A 14,689-nucleotide genomic window follows, 5' to 3' on the forward strand; every position below is an offset into this window, starting at 1 on the left:
CGCTGCCTTAGCCCACGTAATTCTGACAAGAGGCAGAGAGATCCAGTTACTTGCCCAAGGCCACACAGCTAGCAGCTGAGCTGGCAGAAGGACCCAGGCAGGTGCCCAGAGGCAGTGCCCACGAGCCCACGTCACGGCTGTAATAAACACAAGGAAGCAACCAGGAGAACCTACGTTAGAGCCAGCGGTCAGAAGAGACCTCTGAGGAGACAGAGCGGCGCAGCCTGGGAGAGGGCCGGAGGGCGGCCAGGAGCAGCTGAAGGCAGCGGGGAGGGCAGTCACCTGCTGAGAGCAGGAAGCAGGTGAGGGCCGGAGCTGCAGGGACGCTGGGCTCACCCCCAGTGCAGCCGGAGGCAGACACGCTAGGCCAGGTGGGCTCCTCGCCAGAAAACGGCTGTGTAAGGACACGCCTGCTGGCATGGCAGAAAGCCCGAGGCTGCCACCCTCCTCCTGGGTGGCCGGTGCAGCTCGTGTTCCCCTCCCCCAGCTGTGGACAGAGTCCCACAGGCTTCTGGACTCAGGAGCTGCACTGGTGCCCGTGAGTGCAGTTCTGGGCCCAGAACCAACGGCCACGGCATACTGAGGGCCCTGTCCACCCCAAGTCCTAGGATGCTCACTTCACACCTGCAGGGCCCCCTGGAGAGGCCGAGCTGCCCCAGGACCTGCCGTGGGAGGGCCGGGCCAGCCTGCTCCTCACCCCAGCTGCCACTGGGGTTTCCAGACCACCCCAGGAGGAAGAAATGGTCTACAGCGGGGGTCCCAGCCAGCAAAGACCCAGACCGTAAACGCTTCCTCCTTCAAAGGCCACACTGCCAACACTGCTGTGCCACAGGCCACAGAACTACACACAACAGAAGGCGCGCTGACCCTCGGTCTAGATGCCCACCCCTCAGGAACCTTAAACGTTAAAAAAGCAAAAACTTCCACTTTATGTCTCTCTTGAAGCTTTGTCATGCATTAGCAGAGTATGGGATCACGCTGATTCTAGATTTTACTTAACCTGCAGTGCCTTTTTTTGCGGTACTGAACAATCACCTCTGAGCGTCGAATGTAAAAATTCACACCAACGCCAGCCCTCCGTGATGGGCAGAAACGATGGGCCAAGGACACACACGAAAGCTGGGGCTCAGCTCCCCCACCTGGACCTGGTCCCTCCAGACTCGACACTGGGATGACCGTGTGCTGCCGGCTGGGAGGGGAGCCCCTGGGGACACGGCCTGGAAGGCGAGGAGGCTGAGGCAAGTCAGCTGACAGCTTTATTGCATTGGGGAAGGGGACAGATCGCTCAGGAGCTCTTGGTGGGGCGGGTCCGCTTCCTCTTCACCATCACAGGCTTCTGGCTGCGCAGGATGGCGCTGGCTCTGCGGATGGCAGCCTGGGAGGCGAGGCGGGCTCAGGTCACACACCCCACCAGCTGTGCCCCCCACCCCGGCATGCCTCCCAGATGGGCGACGTTCCCTCTTCCCCAGAGCACAGTCCTTCACAGCACTGGCCAGGCTCCCTGAGTCCCCACTGTGTCGTCGCCTCCACCACCTGGCATCAGCTCTCCAGCCCCCACTCACCATACGCAAATCCGGGCGGTACTTGTTCTTTCGGATCATGTGCCGGATGCTGCTGAGGGTGGCCCGGGCGTTCTTGTTGATGGTGGTCCGCACGTAGGAAGTGGCTGGCTTTCGCTGGCCTGGTGTGGTAGGGAGAAGAGGGGCCCCAGGGGTCAGACGGTCTGGACCTTTGGTGCCCACCCCCGGGGTGAGGGCACAGTCCCACCCAGAGAACCCGAGTGCCCGGACTGTGTGAGCCTGGGAGGCAGCCCCATCTCCAAGCATCAACTTACAGGACGATGGCGAGGGCCACCACAGGCCAGGTCCTGCACCTGTATAGGCGTCTCCTCCCCAGCCTGTCCCTGAGACACAACACTGCTCATCTCACTGCACCGAAGGGGAAGCAGAGGCAAAGGGACCAGGACTCCCTTGCCCAAGGTCACAAGCACAGTTGTGTGACTCCAAGGAGAGCCTGGGCGAGGTGGGCACTTGGCACCACGCTGACCAGGTGGCGAGCGCTCCCCAGAAAGCAGCTCTGGCTCCTCTCCCTTCCGCACCCTCCTGGGCCCTAGCTACCCGCTCAGCAACAAGTGTCTGAAACGCCAAGCTGTGAGGCTGGGGTGATGTGGAGCCACAGGAGGACCAGGGGTAAGAAGAGGCCTGGGGAAAACACCTGCCCCTCACCTGTGCACAGGTGGAGTTGGACTCCCCTGCCCAGAATAAAAAGGAAAACACCCCCTTTATTGCGCTAGAGACCTGATGGGGTCCTGGCTAGGATCCTGTGCTCCTAGGTTTCCCCCCAGATGCCAAAGACCCTGTACCATACTGGAGATTTCACGTTAGCCTTCTGACCCCAGAGGAGAGCCCATGTTACCTCCTCAGGTCAACCCGATTCCTGACAGCCCAGGAAAAGCCACCCAACAATCCAAGAAGGGAAAGCAAAGGTTTTGGGACCCAGCGCACCAGAACAGGGTTCTCAGGAGTGTGGGAACCTGAGAAGCCCAAAAGCATAAGCGACTGCTTGCTCCTGGGTCTGTGCTTCTGGGAAGGGAGATTAACCCCCTTCCCTCTGAGAACAGAAGGCAGCAGACGTGGCTGCTGCTGTCACTGAACAGGACACAGGGCTCAGAACCCAAACAGAAATCAGTCCTGATCAGGGACCCGGGAAAAAGCTCATTCCTATCTCTTAAAACCCACTGCCCACCTACAAACAAAAGTGTTGCGGGTGCGACACCATGACTCAGCTGTTACCCAGAGACACCCCTGCCTCCCCTTGACCTCCTCTAAGAGTCTAAAAGGGCCTGTCTGTGCCTGAGGCACAGGGAGGTGGGATGCTGAGCGCCCCATTCTGAATCCTCGAAGCCAGAATGGGAGCCAAACTACTGCTTCAAACCCAAGCTGTCACTTCCTATGCGGGAGCTAGAAGGCAGCTCCCCATCTGTTTACCTGAATTTTCCCACCGGTGGAGGCAGACTTCCACCTTCTTCAAGGATTTATTCTGAAAACGTCATCAAACCATGCAACCCTGTAATTTAACCCTGACAAGCACGCAGCGGAGTTCACGTGCTTTTAATTTCTCCACTTTTCAGATGATAAGCTCACACAGCTGGTGGGCTAGCTTGGAGAGGAACCAGCCTCCCAGGCAAACATCCTGACCCCAGGAATTCTCCGTTCAATAGCAGAATCACTCCCGCGGCCCGACAGTGAAAAACCACAGCCCCCTGCCCCGGATGGGGGTCTGTTGCCTGGGCCCAGCCAGGGCAAATGCTCACCGGATCTCCGCTTCATGACCACCACGACCCCTTTGCCGTCCGCCGCCGGCTCCACGCCCACAGTCTTGCGGTGAATGAGCCCGTTGTAGCGAAAAGAGTTGCGGGCCTTCAGGTTATTGGGTTCCTGGGAAGGAGGGCGCTCATGAAGAGGAAAGGAGCACAGCAATAGTAAAGGTCCCTCCCTCCGACCCACGCGTCAGAGCCCCGCTTACGGTGCTATACGTCTGCTTATTCCTTTTGATCAAGAAGCTGGAGCAGTTCCGCACGACCATCCATTGCAGATGCGCGGACATGGCGGCAGCTGCGGAGAAAGGGGCGCGGGAAAACGTCAGGGGAGCAGCAGGCCGACGCCGGACAACAGAGAAAGGGTGCGTTTGGGGACCTGGCGAATGGGAGCACCGCGTGGGCCGAGAGCGCCTAGAAATTTGCCAGGCGGGGCTGGGCGGCCTAAGGTGGCGGCGCTAAACCTGGGCGGCCGAGACTAACTGCGAGGGACGAGAGGTGAGAATCCACAGCGACCTAAGGCGGCGGGGCCGGAGTGAAGCCAAGAGCGCGAGGGGCGCAGTGAGCCAGGCAGGCAAGGGCACAGACACCCGGGGGCAGGCGCGAGAGGCGGTCACGCGGGAGCAACTCACCTCCTCTCGTGGCGGCGGCCGGATACGGAAAGAGGCAGGCGGGGGGCGGGGCGACGCCTTTAATAGCAACACGCATTTCCGCTTCCTCTCAGGGTACGCGCGCGCCGTCGCCTGTCCCCGTCTCCTTCCGCCCGCCTCCGAGGCAGCTCGGCCACGTTCGGCTATTTCCTCCAGTCAGTCTCAAACCGTTCGGGGACTTTCGGAACTCTTCGGCTGGGGACCCGAGGGCGTGTTCTCGACGCGGAGTGGTAGTTCCGAGGGCCCTTCGTGTGTTTTCGGAACTCCACGGCTGGATTTCCGAGTGTGTCCCTTTCCAGAAGTCCCAAGCCCCTTCCTCAACGGCTTCTCTCCAATATTGCCACTCAGAGCTTGGCACAGGGTGGGTGCTCAATAAATATTTGTTTTATGAATGAACTTGTTAGTGCGTGAACTATTTAAACCACACAAGGACTTCGGGTGCTTCCACGTTCTTCGTAGGCCCTCGGCTATTCCCGACGAAGGCAGCAGGCTCGGTCGGACATTTTCGGAACTCTCCGGAAACACTCTTCCGAAGGGCGGCCAGCTTCCCTCTTATTGGCCCATGCCCGCTTCGAATCTCTTCGGAAACACTCGGTCTCCATTCGGCCACGTTCGGAAACCTTCGGCTAACCCCGGGAGCTCCTTCTCAATTCGCCCTCCCCTGTGTCCTCTTAAGCTCCTGCACCATTTCGAGTCTAGAGAGAAGCCGGACGGAGCCTTCTCGCAGACTGTCGCCCATTTCTTCTAAGGGCGAGGTGTGTTTGGAGGAAACGAGATTTGCCTGGGAAAGGTCTTGGTTCCTTTAGGGCTTGCATACCTGTTCGCCCAGCTTATTTCCTGTGCCTCGCGGACTCCAGCCCTATTCTCCCCCTCCATTCCGCCCTATGTCACACCCGTTACACTTTAGGGAAGTTTATTTTCTGTTGTCAGGGTCCTCTTTAAGGGGCAGGAGCCTCGCCTGATATACCTCTGAGTCCTCAGCCTCACCAGCACAGGGCCTGGAGAGACTCCAAGTGAACAGAAGGAATGACGGTGCTTTAGGTCACCTCCATTAGGGCACCTTGAGTTGTGATTATGTCCAGAAACTCCTTGAAGGCAGGGGCCTTGTCTGGCCCATCTCTGTGCCCCTGGACTTCGCCGTAATGAGTCCTGACAGTCCAGAGGCCCCAGGAGAAATCTGAGCAAACAGGAATGTTGGGGTTTGCCCTGCTGCCTCTATTAGAGCACCCCGGATTTTCACCATGCGCTGCTTCAGGCTCCTTAGGATGCAGGGGCCCTGGGCCGCACTAATCTGTGCGCCCAGCTGCCCCCAGCATCGGCTTCTGAGGGCCAGGGCGCCCCCGGGCCGGGCCCGACCGCACCCAGCCCAGCTCAGGTGACCAGGCGGGTGCCGGGCACACCTGGCGCAGTCCCCTGACCCCGCCCCGGACCGGGCCGCACCCGGAACGCGGAACGCTCTCCGTCGGAGCCAGCCACTGCGGTGGAGCAGGGCCATGGCGGCGGCGCCAGCGGTGTGCGCCTCGCAGGGGCCCCCGCCTGGCGCACCGTCCCCGCCGGCGGGCGCGCCTGTGCCCGCGTCGGGCCTGGGCCGCTGCCGGTTGGCGCTGCTGCTGGCCGTGGCGCTGGACGTGGCGGGCATGGCGGCGCTGCTGACCGGCGTGTTCGCGCAGTTGCAGGTGCGCGGCCGCGACTTCGGCGACCTGCTCATCTACTCGGGCGCGCTGCTCGTCTTCCTGAGCCTGCTCGGCTGGATCCTCTGGTACACCGGCAACATCGAGATCTCGCGCCAGGAGCTCGAGCGCGACTACGGCCTGCGACCCTCGGCGCTCTCCCGCCTCGCGCGAAAGCTCTCCCGCCGCTGGTCGGCGCCAGCTTCCTCCTCCGCCGGCCGGCGCGCCGCGCCCGTCTCCTGGGGAGCGCGCGCCGCCGCCCGCACGCCCCCGCCGCACGCCCCCGGCTCCCGCCGCGTGCGCCTGCAGCTCGTCTCGCTCGAGGCCGGGCCTGGGGCGGCGGGTGCGGGCAACGAGTGAGCCCGAGGTGAGGGGCGGGGAGCGGGGCGGGGCAGAGGGGAGAGATGGAGGGACCGAGGGACAGAGGGGAGATGGAGGGACAGCGGGAGAGATTGAAGGACAGTGGGAGAGATGAAGAGACAGACGGAGAGCTGGAGAGGTAGTGCGAGGGAGGGAGGGAGGGAAGGACAGAGGGGAGAGATGGAGAGACATCAAGGAGAGATGGAAATGGAGAGGGAAAGATGGAGAGACAGAGACAATGGGGAGAGAGAGACAGGTAGAGGTCAAGATTGGAAGGCAGAGAAGCAAAGACTAGCGGAGACCCAGAGGATGAAGACCTAGAGACAGTAGGCATGGGTGCAGACTGGGGAGAGACAAATGAGACCCTGCCCCCAGACGTGCGTGAGGGCTGGAGAGTCACCTTTAGCTCCACCAACACTTGGAGGTGATTCGTCCCTGTGCTCCAGTCCCCAGGTGCACCGAGTCCTGTTTCCCATTTAATCCTCCAAGTGCAACAGAGTCTCTGAGGTCACTGCTATTACTGTCCCCACCCCAGGGAGGACACTGAGGCCTCAAAAGGTGCCACCTCTTGCCAAAAGGGAGGTACCTGTTGCACTCTCCAGAGTGCACTCCTCTGCCCGAGACCTGCTGTGGTTCCCTGTTGCCCTCTGGTTAAATCCAAGCCACTCACTATATGTGTGTTTGCCACATCTCAGCCCCACATCTCCTGCCTTCTCTGTAGTTAGAATGACCTCCCTCAGTCCACGATGGCCAGGCTGTCTCACACCAACTGGCCTCTGTCCATGCCTTCACCTACACTGGGGGTGCCCTTGTTGTCTGCACTCCACTCAGAAAACTTCCCAGGTGTCTTTTCAGATCCAACTCAACTTCAGTGCCTTTCTCTGGGTCTTCACATTGTCTGAGTTACCCTTGTTATTGCTTGTATCACTGTGTGTTGTATGTGTGTGTGCTGATACTGTCTCTCCCACCCAACAGGGAGCCCCTGGAGGGTAAGGCCTGGGTCTCTGGTGTCTGTGTTAGCTAACACAAAATTTGGCATACAATGCAGAAATAACCACCTGTGGTTAAAATTACCCCTGGAAACACTTTACCTTGCCCAGAAGTCTAACACAGCTGGGTAGACCTCTGCTGCTAGAACCACTTGCCAGAAACTGGCCAAGCTGACCGGCCTGTAGGCCCCTCTTAGAAGGAAAACGGGCCTTTCCAAACACAGGACTCCATAATGGCAGGGTGAGGTGGTTCCAGCACATGAGGGACAGAGAACTGGAATTTTAACAGAGGGGCCTGTAGGTCCTGGCTCTGGTCACTTCTCTCTCCCTCTGGGACCAAAATTAGTTGAGAAGATGTGCAGAGCCTAACCCATCCTATGTCATTTCTCCCCCCATTTCATCTTCTCTGTCTCTGCCTGTCTTTCTCTTTGTCCCTGTGTCTGTCTCAGTCTATCTCCCGTGTCTTTTTTTATCTTTGTGCCTCTGTCCTTCCCTCGACATATGTGTCTCTCCCTCTCTCTCTTTTGTGTGTAAGTCTCTCCGTCTCTGCCTTTCCTTGCCTCTCATTCCCCACCTTGTACCACTGGGTTCAAGGCACAGTCGCTGCCGCACGTCAGGGCACGGAGTAATGAAGGAGCCAATGAGCAAGTGCGTCAGTCAATGGTGAGGGACTGAAGCGGGAGGAAGGGGCCCCTTCTCCTGGGCGGTGGTCCTGGGATGCAGGGATACACGCAGGGGTCCTGAGCAGCCACTAACCCCACCCTCCCTCCTACAGACGAACGCATGGCCACACCTGTCAGGACCCGATGGAGGTGCGCAGCTGCCCCCGTCATCATCTGGCTGCCAGGATGCCTGCGTGTCCTGCATCTATCCCCCCCTGGATAAAGGGCTCTGCCTCACTGTGCTGCGTATCTGTCTGGGGAGGGACGGCACTGGGGCAGGGGTGAGGGAGGGGCTGCCCAAGCCCTTGGGGACCTAGGAGCCTAGCTTCACGCTGTCCCCTCACGGAGGGGGACAGGAGTGGGGGGCAAGGATCTCAAGCCCAGACCCACCCCCTGAGTCCAGACCTCCCTCAGCCTAGGTTCCTCTGTTCGTTTGAGGTCCCCAGAGATGCAGACAGAGGGACAAAGACTTGCAAGATATTTGTTGGGGGGAATACTTATGGAGGGTAGGTGGGAGTAGCTCTGTTACCTGAGGGAGGAGGGGCAGAGGAAAGAGGACGGAGCAGGGTGAGTCTTCAACTGTAATGAACTTCCAGGAAAATTTCCGTCCCGCCACTAGGGAGTCTGAGAGCTGTAGTTGTCCGGGCGTTCGTGGGAAGCAAGGCAAATGCCTACTGGCCCAAGGGCGGCAGGATCCCAAGGGCAGGCAGCAGAGGCTGTCAGGCAGCGGCAGAAGGACAGCTGAGGGGCACGGTGGTCCATGTACCCCCAGCCCAGCTGCAGTCCCAGCCCAGGCCACCCCCAACTCACCCCAAGCCCCTCAGTCCAGACCCCCCATAATCACAGCCCAGGACCTACACTCAACTCAGGACCCCCATCAGCTCAGGCCCGCCCCCATCAGCCCAAGTCCCCCTCAGCTCGGATCCTCCCCACTTACTCCTGGACCCCAGACGCCCGTCAGCTCACACCCCCCATGATCACAGCCCAGGCACCCCCCAAAACACACACACACACACACCCTCTCCCGGCCTCTGGGTCTTATCCGCCCCCTGCTTCATGCTTCTCAGAAAAGAGACCGTGCATCTCTGTGCTATATCTGTATTGAGGGGTCCCTCCAGGGGTGCCTCTAATCTTCCTCCTCCCCTGCTTCCGTTTCTTCGCCCCCTTCCGTGCCCTCCCCATCAGTGCCCCCCGAGACGTCCAGGGCCCCGTCCGTGAGCATGCTGCCAATGGACGCCGTCTTCTTTTCGTTTGGTGTCCGGTCCTTGGATAACAGAGAGACGGTCCTTGACAGGTTGCACTTGCCCTTCAGGAACCACGGCAGCCGCAGCATATCCCGTCGCTTGGCCCACCTGGCAGGGAGGGGACACCCTCAGCTGTGCCGTCCACCTGCCCCCGCCCCCCAGGGCAGGGGAGCCCACCCGAGCCCCGACCCCACTCACCAGAACAGGCAGATGCTGGAGATCAGGAAAAGGAGGCCTCCGCACGTCCAGCCAAGCGCCCACATGTGCTTCCTCCGCATGTTTTCTGCACAAAGCAGGGAGCCGTGAGACCAAGGGGTCCCTGCCACCAGCCCCCACCCCAGGGGCCCTGGCTCCCGGCACACACCGTCCGGCCGCTGGTGGTAGCAGACCCCGTCGCGGTAGCAGCATCGTAGACGCAGACAGAGATTCGGGTTCTCAATTGCCGCCTGGCCCCCACAGCTCTCCCGGTCCCACACATCTCCCTCACAGCCTGGGGACCAACGCAAGGGGCAGCTGCCTCACAGAGCCTGACCCCAACACCAGGCTCTGGGGCTGCCGGCCTAGTGCTTACTTCGTGCTGGACCCTGGACTCCAGGCCCCCAGCCCCTCCCCCCTCAGACCCAGGGGTCCGGGCCCCCAGCCCCTCCCCCCTCAGACCCAGGGGTCCGGGCCCCCAGCCCCTCCCCCCTCAGACCCAGGGGTCCGGGCCCCCAGCTCCTCCTCCCTCAGACCCAGGGGTCCATCCCCCAGCCCCTCCTCCCTCAGACCCAGGGGTCCGGGCCCCCAGCCCCTCCTCCCTCAGATCCAGGGGTCCGGGCCCCCAGCCCCTCCTCCCTCAGACCCAGGGGTCCAGACCCCAGCCCCTCCTCCCTCAGACCCAGGGGTCCGGGCCCCCAGCCCCTCCTCCCTCAGACCCAGGGGTCCGGGCCCCCAGCCCCTCCTCCCTCAGACCCAGGGGTCCAGACCCCAGCCCCTCCTCCCTCAGACCCAGGGGTCCGGGCCCCCAGCCCCTCCTCCCTCAGACCCAGGGGTCCGGGCCCCCAGCCCCTCCTCCCTCAGACCCAGGGGTCCAGACCCCAGCCCCTCCCCCCTCAGACCCAGGGGTCCGGGCCCCCAGCCCCTCCCCCCTCAGACCCAGGGGTCCATCCCCCAGCCCCTCCTCCCTCAGACCCAGGGGTCCGGGCCCCCAGCCCCTCCTCCCTCAGATCCAGGGGTCCGGGCCCCCAGCCCCTCCTCCCTCAGACCCAGGGGTCCAGACCCCAGCCCCTCCTCCCTCAGACCCAGGGGTCCGGGCCCCCAGCCCCTCCTCCCTCAGACCCAGGGGTCCGGGCCCCCAGCCCCTCCTCCCTCAGACCCAGGGGTCCAGACCCCAGCCCCTCCTCCCTCAGACCCAGGGGTCCGGGCCCCCAGCCCCTCCTCCCTCAGACCCAGGGGTCCGGGACCCCAGCCCCTCCTCCCTCAGACCCAGGGGTCCGGGCCCCCAGCCCCTCCCCCCTCAGACCCAGGGGTCCGGGCCCCCAGCCCCTCCCCCCTCAGACCCAGGGGTCCGGGTCCCCAGCCCCTCCCCCCTCAGACCCAGGGGTCCGGGCCCCCAGCCCCTCCTCCCTCAGACCCAGGGGTCCGGGCCCCCAGCCCCTCCTCCCTCAGACCCAGGGGTCCAGACCCCAGCCCCTCCCCCCTCAGACCCAGGGGTCCGGGCCCCCAGCCCCTCCCCCCTCAGACCCAGGGGTCCGGGCCCCCAGCCCCTCCTCCCTCAGACCCAGGGGTCCGGGTCCCCAGCCCCTCCCCCCTCAGACCCAGGGGTCCGGGCCCCCAGCCCCTCCTCCCTCAGACCCAGGGGTCCATCCCCCAGCCCCTCCCCCCTCAGACCCAGGGGTCCGGGCCCCCAGCCCCTCCTCCCTCAGACCCAGGGGTCCGGGCCCCCAGCCCCTCCTCCCTCAGACCCAGGGGTCCGGGCCCCCAGCCCCTCTTCCCTCAGACCAGGGGTCCGGGCCCCCAGCCCCTCCTCCCTTTAGACCCAAGAGTCTAGTCTGGGCTCCCTGTCCCCAGGGGACCCAGGGTTTCCTGCACTGCTCACTCCATGGATAGAAGAATCCCTGGATTCCATTCCCGTCTGTGAAAGAAAAGAGCAGTGTTGGGAGGCTGTATGGAGGGTGAGGAGGCCCTCTGCTCAGCTCTCTGACCCTCTCATCAGCCCCCTCACCTACGGAGCCCTGCATTAGCAGGAAGAGGCCCAAAGCTGGGATCCCAGACCCCACCATGTCGCCTCCCCAGACTCCTGGGGCCTCTGTGGGGAGAGACCGTGAAGGCCATCACCCCAGCAACCGGCTTGGCCCCGCCCACCTGCCCAGCTGGCCCCCAAAGTTCTAAGTTCTATGTCTAGGGAGCCCACTTAGCAATTGGGAAGAAAGAAGCGGGGGGTCATACTGGCCTGGTCACACCTGGTTGCTAGGGAGTTGCTTCCTTAGCAACCAGGTAGCCAAGGGGCCTTGTGGGTGGGATGGGGCCCTGGCATTAGAAGAGCCTCCTTAGCAACCTGGGTAGAAAGCAGGTGGGAGTCTAAGACATCTCCTCCTTGCCAACCAGGGGACCCAAGGAGTGGGCACCCTGAGACCTTCTTGCCAGGGAATCCCTCTGCTTAGTAAACACTCCTGAAAGGCAGCTCGAGGTGACCCAAAGGCTCCTGAGACCTGGTTGCCACGGAGTCTTCCCCCTAGCAACCAGGGGCAGGGGGCCTGAGGCCCAGAAGACCTCACTGAGCCCCATTGTTAGGGAGGCCCCCTAGCAACCAGGAGACCTAAGAGGGCGATGAGAAAATGGGGGTCAGGCCATAGGCCAGAGCTCTTGCTCAGGAGTCCCCTGGTCCCAAAGGCATCCAGGCCTCCTGATGGGGAGTGTGTAAAGGGAGGGCCAGGATCGGAGAGATGGTGGTGGGGAGGGGACTCATGGGAAGGGAGCCCCTTCTAGCTCAGTCTGTTTCCCCCCCTGCAAACAGGGAAATGGATCCGACTGGGGTCCCCAAGCTTCTGGTTTGGTCCACCCCAGTGGTGGGGGAGGAGGCCAACTTGGGGGCTGGGGTGGGAACGTGACCCCTCATTCTCCCCTGAACCTCCACTCAGCTTTCCAGCCAGTGAGGAGGGGGCTCAGCTCTCCTGGGGCGGTGTGTGTTTGTGTCCAGATCCTGAGTCTGAGGGAGAAGGGAGCTGGGGGGTCTGGACACTTGGATCAGAGGGAAGGGAGCATTTGGGGGTCAGAACTCCCAGGTCTGAGGGAAGAGGGGCTGGGGGTCTGGACCCCGGGGTCTGAGGGAGGACGAGGCAGGGGACTAGGTCTGAGGGCAGCTGTCCAGGAGTCCAGACCCCATTTCTCAAGAAGCCCTTTGAGGCTGCCTCCCGTCCTACCCATCTCCCGTAAACATCCTGGTGGGTGCTGAGTGGGCCCAGGGTTGCCTTCGTCAGAGATGACACAGGTCCGAGGGGCTCGGCAGGGGGCCGGGGGTGGGGGTCAGAGGGGTTGTGGGGCTGAGGCCGGGCAGCTGCTGACCGTTTCCTGTGTCAACATCATCTGGACCCACTTCCCAATTCCCGGGATTCCTCAGGGATCAAGGAGGGGGTGGCGGGGCGGGGCCGCCGGGCCCTGGACCGCGGCTTGGGGCTGGGGGGGCCGCCGTCACGGCCCTCACCACTAATGACAGGTTTGGGCTGCCTCTGCGGCCCGCCTGCCCCGTCACCCCCCAGGGGCCAGACAGGACCCCCCAGGGACAGACAGACGGACACACACAGCCTCGGACCTGCTGACCTCACACCAGCCAGCTCCACCTCACCCAGGGGCCAGCACATGAGCAAGGACCCCCTGGGGTCCCCCGTCATATCCCAGTGGCATCTCCCCCCCACAGCTGTCATCACCCCTCAGAGTCTCAGCTCCGTGTCTCCCCCAGTCTTTGTCTCCGAGCCCCTGAGCTTGTCTCTGCGTCTGTATGGGTCCCAATTTTTTTTTTTTTTTTCATCTCTGTCTCTTTCTCACTCTGGCCTCTGTGCTCCTGTCTCTTTCTGTTTGTCACTGTCATCTCCTGTCATTGTTTGTGAGTCTCCTACCCTGCCTCTCCATCTCTTTACTCGTGTCTCTGTCTTTGTCTCTCCTTCTTGCCCTCCTTTCCACAGAAGTAGCCTGAGCGTCCCCAACCCTGGGGAAGACCCAGGAGTCCTGAGCAGCCCCCGCCCTCCCGTCCTGCAGCCACCGGCCTCCTGCTGCCACGGTGAGGGAAGACGACCCCGCATCCCCGGGGTGAGAGGGCCGAAGCAGGCCGAGGGGAGTGGCACTAGTGGGGGCCTAGACTCCTGACCTTCCCCAACAGAGCACCCCCAAATTGCAGAATGGCCACAAGTTTTCTCTACCTTTCTAGAAACAAGGGTTTCGGGCCTGGACACCTGCCACCTGGGTCTGAGGGAGGAGGGGGCTGAGAGCTGGGCTCCTGGATCCGAGGGAGTAGGCGGCGGGGGTCTGGACCCCTGAGTCTGAGGGAGGAGGAGCTGGGCTCTTGGACTCCTAGGTTAAAGCAGTGGGATCGGTTCCCCGGAGGTGGAAGGGGCTGCCATCATCAGATCCCTGCTGTGGCTCTCAGGCTGGCCCCAGGCTCAGTCTCGCATCCCCTCAGGCCAGTCCATCCCCCAGGCTGGTGGCCTGAGTCACCTTGGCTGGCCCCACCGGCCTTGGGGGGGGCTACGTCAGTTCTCCCCTCACTGACGCAGCCTTGGGCCCCCCCACGCTGACTCAGCCGGAAACAGGCCCCCTGGGGGCGGAGACCCAGTGGTCAGAGGCCTGGGTCCCAGCATGAGCAGGGGCTGGGGAGGGCCCCTGGGGGGCCCTGGCAGGGGTGGCCATGACAGACTGAGAGAGGCAGAGGGAGCTCTTACCTGAGGCGATGAGGTCATGTCCCACCATGGGGGGGCTGTGACCTCACCTCCCTGGGGACCTGAGCAGTTGCCCCCCCAAGTGGTGGGGGATGGAAGGGGGAGGACTTCAGCTGCCATTCATCCTCAGAGCCCCCTTGCCAGCTCAGCAGTCTCAGGGGCCGGTGGGGGGGGGGGGTGTCTGCGGGGGGACCTTTGGAAGTCCTTGTCACCTTCCGTCTTCTCACTACCCTCCACCCTTCTCTGCCACCCTTATCCTGGGGGTCGGGGTGCTCCTGGGGACTTGGGTTCCTGTCATGGTCCCTCACTCGTTCGTTCTGCCCTGAATCCCCGGGGCCACCTCTGCTCCGTATACCTGGTACTCCCTGTGTGCGTCTGTGTCGGCACCACTATCCCCCTGAGTCTGTGTCTCCCACTCCTGCTCCCACCCCTCTCCGCATCTCCACCTCTCCGCATGGTGTCCTCCCTGCCCTATCCTGGTCTCCAGCTCCCCCCACCCACCCCAGCTGCTCTCTCCGTGTCTCACCATCTCCATCTCTCCCAGGGGCTCCCTCTTTTTCTCTGTCTCCCTGGATATGTTAATAAAAATCAACGGTGAGAATAGCAATGGTTCGCATTTACTGAGAGCTGGTTGTGTGCTTTACAGGAGTGAACTCACTGTATCCTCACACAGGCTTTCGGGAGGGGGTCGTGCCCGGGGTATCCCTATTTCACAGATGGAGAAACCGAGGCACAGAGAGGTGAAGCCATGTGCCCGAGGTCTCACCTCTACTGGGTGTCTCGATGCCTCTTTCTCTTGGTCTCTGTCTCTCTGCCTCTGGTTCTCTCTCACCATGTTCCAACCTGTCTCTTGGAGAAAGGCTCCCCCTCTCTCAGTTCCCACTGCTG

At 62.4% G+C, this 14,689-nt stretch overlaps 3 protein-coding genes across 3 annotated transcripts; 1 reads left to right on the forward strand and 2 right to left on the reverse strand.

The window, feature by feature from the left end:
• Positions 1–1,243: 1,243 nt before the first annotated feature.
• On the reverse strand, positions 1,244–4,050 carry RPL28 (ribosomal protein L28). Its single transcript, XM_059905808.1, has 5 exons — positions 3,949–4,050; positions 3,526–3,614; positions 3,314–3,437; positions 1,563–1,681; positions 1,244–1,375 (listed from the first exon to the last, which is right to left on the reverse strand). Exons 1-5 carry the CDS (start codon positions 4,022–4,024, stop codon positions 1,286–1,288), a joined length of 498 nt encoding a protein of 165 aa, XP_059761791.1. The 5' UTR covers positions 4,025–4,050; the 3' UTR covers positions 1,244–1,285.
• A 1,326-nt stretch (positions 4,051–5,376) lies between these two features.
• On the forward strand, positions 5,377–7,885 carry TMEM238 (transmembrane protein 238). Its single transcript, XM_059905807.1, has 2 exons — positions 5,377–6,003; positions 7,761–7,885. The coding sequence occupies exon 1, from the start codon at positions 5,460–5,462 to the stop codon at positions 5,994–5,996; it is 537 nt and encodes a 178-aa protein (XP_059761790.1). The 5' UTR covers positions 5,377–5,459; the 3' UTR covers positions 5,997–6,003; positions 7,761–7,885.
• An 888-nt stretch (positions 7,886–8,773) lies between these two features.
• Positions 8,774–11,204, reverse strand: TMEM190 (transmembrane protein 190). The gene is made up of 4 exons (XM_059905797.1): positions 10,969–11,204; positions 9,256–9,381; positions 9,090–9,174; positions 8,774–8,999 (listed from the first exon to the last, which is right to left on the reverse strand). Exons 1-4 carry the CDS (start codon positions 11,150–11,152, stop codon positions 8,774–8,776), a joined length of 621 nt encoding a protein of 206 aa, XP_059761780.1. The 5' UTR covers positions 11,153–11,204.
• Positions 11,205–14,689: the final 3,485 nt, after the last annotated feature.

The sequence above is a fragment of the Balaenoptera ricei genome, chromosome 19 (genome assembly GCF_028023285.1).
Source record: "Balaenoptera ricei isolate mBalRic1 chromosome 19, mBalRic1.hap2, whole genome shotgun sequence".
In the NCBI taxonomy this organism is placed as follows: domain Eukaryota; kingdom Metazoa; phylum Chordata; class Mammalia; order Artiodactyla; family Balaenopteridae; genus Balaenoptera; species Balaenoptera ricei.

Coding starts and splice junctions, on each gene's coding strand:
- TMEM190 (XM_059905797.1), bottom strand. CDS start 11,152: ATGGTGGGGTCTGGGATCCCAGCTTTGGGCCTCTTCCTGCTAATGCAG. Junction 9,382..10,968: donor GGGATTCTTCTATCCATGGA/GTGAGCAGTGCA, acceptor GTTGGTCCCCAG/GCTGTGAGGGAGATGTGTGG. Junction 9,175..9,255: donor CTACCACCAGCGGCCGGACG/GTGTGTGCCGGG, acceptor TGCTTTGTGCAG/AAAACATGCGGAGGAAGCAC.
- TMEM238 (XM_059905807.1), top strand. CDS start 5,460: ATGGCGGCGGCGCCAGCGGTGTGCGCCTCGCAGGGGCCCCCGCCTGGC.
- RPL28 (XM_059905808.1), bottom strand. CDS start 4,024: ATGCGTGTTGCTATTAAAGGCGTCGCCCCGCCCCCCGCCTGCCTCTTT. Junction 3,615..3,948: donor GGCCGCCGCCACGAGAGGAG/GTGAGTTGCTCC, acceptor CTTTCTCCGCAG/CTGCCGCCATGTCCGCGCAT. Junction 1,376..1,562: donor ACCGCCCGGATTTGCGTATG/GTGAGTGGGGGC, acceptor CTCGCCTCCCAG/GCTGCCATCCGCAGAGCCAG.